The sequence below is a fragment of the Olea europaea genome, chromosome 16 (genome assembly GCF_002742605.1).
Source record: "Olea europaea var. sylvestris chromosome 16, O_europaea_v1, whole genome shotgun sequence".
Lineage (NCBI taxonomy): Eukaryota > Viridiplantae > Streptophyta > Magnoliopsida > Lamiales > Oleaceae > Olea > Olea europaea.
In genome coordinates this window covers 4425815-4431172 of record NC_036252.1, presented here as the reverse complement: position 1 = coordinate 4431172, position 5358 = coordinate 4425815, and the positions used below count along the sequence as shown (strand labels likewise).

The 5358-nt window shown below is 36.0% G+C and overlaps 1 protein-coding gene and 1 long non-coding RNA gene across 2 annotated transcripts in view; both read right to left on the bottom strand.

Annotated features, from left to right (window-relative positions):
• Positions 1-768: 768 nt before the first annotated feature.
• Positions 769-3461, bottom strand: LOC111412781. Its single transcript, XR_002706100.1, has 3 exons — positions 3213-3461; positions 1634-1675; positions 769-1029 (listed from the first exon to the last, which is right to left on the bottom strand). It is a non-coding gene; the product is annotated as an uncharacterized LOC111412781 (long non-coding RNA).
• Positions 3462-3465: 4 nt separating this feature from the next.
• LOC111412517 overlaps positions 3466-5358 on the bottom strand; it is a 3443-nt gene continuing 1550 nt past the window's right edge. The window contains exon 5 of the mRNA XM_023043455.1: positions 3466-3827. Coding sequence (XP_022899223.1) covers positions 3466-3827 — 362 coding nt within the window. The remainder of the gene's footprint in view (positions 3828-5358) is intronic.

The following is a 5358-nucleotide window of genomic DNA, read 5'->3' as shown; positions in this document are numbered from 1 at the left end:
ATTCTTCATTAAAATAGTATTATACGTAAATAAAAAAAATTCCTTATTTTTCAACCACACATTACCTATCAATTTACTATTCCAAAATACATTTTTACATAAAAATGGCTCCCAAACACCCCTATAGTAATGGGTGCAAATATACTAATCGGTCTCCCCTTCCAAACTGATTAAAAGGTAGTACGAAAATTATAACGCAATAATTGCATTTGCCAAAATGATCCTGACCTGCCCTTTTGATTGGATCTATGACTTAACGTTTGGTACTAGATAGCTTTATTCGTCTAACAGAGGTTCTCGAGTTATACATTGGATTGGTTTCATGCTATCGAAAGACTGAACATGTCAAATCATGGAACGAAGAACATCTAGGATTCTTGGACACTTGCAGTCAAGATGACATTCAAACCTAGACCATGTCTTCTTATAAGACTAATCTAAATGTATGAGGTCCCTCTACAACATGAAGAAATTTCTTTATGTCACTAGAGAATTCCTCATATAAAATTAAGCATCCCCATTCTCTAAAACTCATTTTAAAACATACATTTTGTGGGATTCACAACTTTTAAATCATACATGTCATCAAATTTATTATCAAAATTTACTACAAATCTGTTTTTTAACTAAACCAAACAAGTGCTAAAGACACTAGCGTTATACTAATATGGAAAAGACAAAATTGCTTCAAGCAGGATATAGAAGGTAACCTCGGTAAGAAAAGGATATTAAAAGATATGAAATCATTCAGATAAAATCAGCTTTATCTTTATAAGAAAAATGTTTGTAGATTGTTGTACAAGTTATAAGTAACTGCTCATTAAAACTGTTTGGATCCTAAATATGATCAGTGTACCTACCAGATATCAGTTTTCTCTGCGTTCTTTTCCTATTTCTATAAAACACACAATCCCAGATTTGAACAGAAATATGCAACAAAATATATGGACTTCTCAACATTTCACAGCGTCGATAAACACTCTGAATTTACAAGTTGGTATAAGAGCATTCTCAAACTGTCAGCAACTCCTGAAAAAGGAAGGTGAATGGAAAAGGCAAATGTATATCAGTCTTGAATAAAAATCCTTAGCACTTGCTGAAATTTAATTCACTTTGTTATTCTGATTAACTGAATTTTAATAACCTTACAAGTCACAAGACAATGAAAATAAATCAGCTCACAGTTAGGGAAAAGAGCAGAATTCAACCTTACAAAAACAGCAATTGGATTATATGGAGATAACAAGATGAATTTGCCATGTATGACAAACCAGGAATATGAATCAATTAAAGACACAAGTCAAATATTTTTTTGTTGGCATGACATAAACAGAGGAGAAGAAGAAGAAGTCGGCATTAGGCACTCAAAAGTATCCCTCCCGCACAAACATCATGGGGGAGGTGGGACCAACCCCTTTCAGGTAAATTGTTTTAGCATCTATAGTAGGGTCCAAAAATTTGAAGGAAAGAAGAACTCTAAGACCACACCGAAAAAAGAAATGCAGCAGATCTCCGTTAATGAAATAGCTTTAACATCAAAACGAAGGCCAACTAGTACAACAGAACCTTCCCAAAAATCACAGAAATTGGTAGAGCAAGTCATTTGAGCCATATGTTGTGGATATAAGTATACCTTCCCTTCTTCAGCCTGTTTGGCGACAATTTTTGACAGCTCCTGAAATAAATAATAGAAGAGAAATATTCAATATAACTATTACATCATGTGTTACGGAAAACGCACATCGATACATCCTCTATTAAAAGATTTATAGGTGATTTTAAGGTATTGAGAAGGCGCAAACTTCACAATCTATTTCAAGCAAAATTGGTTATGGGCACAACTGTACAAGTCAATAATACCTAGAAAAGAAATGTGCTCATTCAGGGGCGAATCTAGCATCCACGTTTAGCTAGGGCGGAGATTGACTTTGACTATTAACCATTGAAGGCTTGGCTTGAAAACATTTTTTTACTCAAGTTGAAGCGCACCAATTCATATTATTATCCAGGTTAAATGGAAAGAAGTTTTTCTAGTTCTTAGGTGGCGAAGCTGTTCATAAATGGTAGAAGAAAGATGGGTCTGTTAGATGCTATAGAAGTGGGTTTCTCGACTTGGTATGCAAAGAATTCCATGGTTATAGGCTAGTTAGTTAACACCATGGAATTAGATTTTATAGTTTTATTTTTTTACTTATCAACTTTGAAATACTAGTGGGTGAGATGATGGATTGATGCCCAACTTTGGTGCGATGTATCAAGTTCTTGAGATAAAGCCTGTCATTATATCGGTAGACTCTACTATAATGCTAAAAATTGTTTGTGGCTAGAGATGGATATTTATGCTTATTATAAAGGAGATGTCGTCTAAGACAGTAAGATTCAAGCAAATACAATAGAAGGATCAGATTTTAAAGTTCTACGAGGCCTAAACTATCAATACAATCAAATTTGTGGAAGGATATTAGGTCAGGATCTACTGCTGATTGTTGTCATTGTGGGAGCTTCATGGCAATGTTATGAGGGAGGCAAGAAAGCAAGCTCACATGTGATGCTTAGATGCCTAAATATTGAAGTTTGTGTATTGTATATACATAACTGGTATGGATCTGGTAAGTATTTATAAAAATATCAGGAAGAATAGGAACGGAAAGGACAAGTTGTGGTTTGATAAATATATTTATCCAAAGTCTCAACACACTATAGAGAGACTTATTGGATAATACATGAAAATCCACAGAATTGGGGTAAGGGAAATAAGTTTTTAAATTGATTGACATAGGTTTTAAGTGTAATTGATCCAACAAAAGAACCAATGTAACTCCACTGAGACTTTTGAGTAAAATCACAATTCTTAGTAGCAACTCCATAATCCTAATTTCCTTTTCTATATGAATTAAACATTGATTAATTGAATGTCGACCGATTAATAAATCATAACTAATAACACAAAAGAAATCAATTCATTGCATCAAACAAGAAAAACACTCAAGTCAGTCAACAGACTCAAGAGTTAAGTCACCATCAACACACTCAATAAACAACAAAGAGTTTGCAAATTGCAGTTGCACAACAGCACCAGCGAAAATAAATTTGAATCGTTGAATTGCAAATTGACAAATCAACAAAAAGTTTGCACAAATCGACAAATCAACAAAGGGTTTGCAAATTGTAGTATTCAAGCAAGACTTCAAGTTATTCAAATTTCAACTCACCAGTCGCCTCCAAGAGTCCAAGTCCAATCCTCGGAGTTTGTCGGTCAGAGAATCATCCCTGACTTCGCACACTGGTAGTACACGGTCCAACAGCCACCGCCTCCAGCTGCTATAGCTCTGCTTCGAATGGAAATTTAAGGGTTTGCTATTTTCACTTGGCTGCCGGATTCAAATTGAGGGTTGGGGGAATGACAAATCACTTGGATCTGGTTTCAATTTGCTTATTTGGGCAATTGCGCCTAAAGTTTTTTTTTTAAAGACCCAATCTCCAATCAGATAGCCCAAACGAAAAAAAAAAGGAAATTTGGGAGTCTTCTTCTCCGTTCGGCTTCCCACTCTGCAGACTATTGTGCCTGTGCGCACCACCAACCCTGCAACAACCTGGCGGCAAGCGGTCGACAGTTCTGGCAAAGCCAGTTAGGGCGGCCGCCCTAACTGGCCAATAGCTACATTCGCCACTGCTCATTATGATCAGGTATGTGATGTGTGCATCAATCTCAGGACTCAGCTGACAGCTGACTAGACTTTCTTTGGGCTGAAACTTCTTTTTACTGGAATAGGTGTATCTCCTAGTGTTTGGAAAGGCACAAGTGATGTAAAGAGACATGGAAGGAACTATTTGATATGATCCAGGAGTCGAGTTCGACGAATGCAAGTGCGAGACGAGACCCGTTGATAGTCGATGGCGGATCAATGACACGATCAAGGGCAAAGCAAGTGAAACAAGCAATGGGATTGCTCATTCAAGAAACCATTGATGGAACCATGTTCGGGACTCAAAATGGAGCAACTTTCATGTTGGGGTCGAAGGTCGAATCAACACGCACAGGCAAAACACCATGCGGCCCCACGGTGGCATACCGAAAATCAAAACACCAATTCTTGTTGAACCATGCGACCACATGGAAATACACCATGTGGTCACACAAGCCAAAAAAATTGGCGAATTTTCTAATTTTGGCCGAATTTCCTAGTTTCGATAGAATTCTTATGAAATCAAATTATTACCATAATTTGATGGGTTTTGGACATTTTTACTCATTAGTATAAATAGGAGAATACTTTTCATTGTAAAGACTTTTGACTTTTTTTTTGCTTGAATAATATTATAGAGAGAGAATTTGTTCTTTCAATTTCTTGTTCTTCTTGAATAATTTTGGAACTTATCAAAATTCAATTTCTTGTGGCATTCTAAACAATCGGATTATGGGTTCTTTTAATTGTAATCAAGGGGTTTTAGGTTTTTCGCTAATCTAGGGTTTCTTGGTTCAATTCTTGGGGTTCAAGATCCAAAATCGGGTCAGTATTGGTGTTCTTGGGTTCCGCATCAATCTTGTTGTGGGTTTCGTAGTTTCCATTGCTACGGGGTTCGCAGCAGTTGGTATCAAAACTTTGGCTCCAATTTAATCAGGTTATATCCTTTGTTTTTTAATTTTTTTCAATTCCTTGTGTTCTTGTATCCAGAAGATTTTCTTGATCCTTTGATCCAAAAGTTTCATAAAAAAATATTCAAATTCCGTTTCTGGGCTCAATTTTCGCCCAAATCAGTTTTCGTTTTATTTGTTGGTTTTGTTATTGATTCCCGAATCTGAAAAAAATTACTGTTCATCCATACGGTACTGTTCATCCGTACAGTAAAAAAATTGTTAAATATTATTGATCCATCAAATACCAACTTTTATTATTCAATATCGTTTCTAAATTACTTGGACACATTGAATCATTCCATTCCTTCAATTCAAGTCAAGTTTTAAAAGTTTTCTTTGAGTCATTTGTTACAATTATTGAGTCACATCCGGTTTGGGGAATTCTACACGATTTGATTAATTGATTGAGTTCATTGATTGTTCCTAAAAGCAATTGTTGAAAGAACTGAGTGGTAAAAGGCAGAAAGGTGAGATTAATAGAGGGTAAAAGCCCTTGTGTGTTCCGAGTGACTTTTGGTGAGGCAGTAAAATAAAATTTTTAGTGTTAGGATGTCAGAAAGGGCAGAATCAAACTCAAGCCGACAAGACAATAATAGCAATGCATCAGAAGATTTAGTACAGAGGTTTGAGAGGGCATTTGGAGATGTGAGAGATAGGTTGGAGAAGCAGGAGGCTTAGATGAATAGATTAGATACATCGGTGGCTAATCTTAGTCGGGG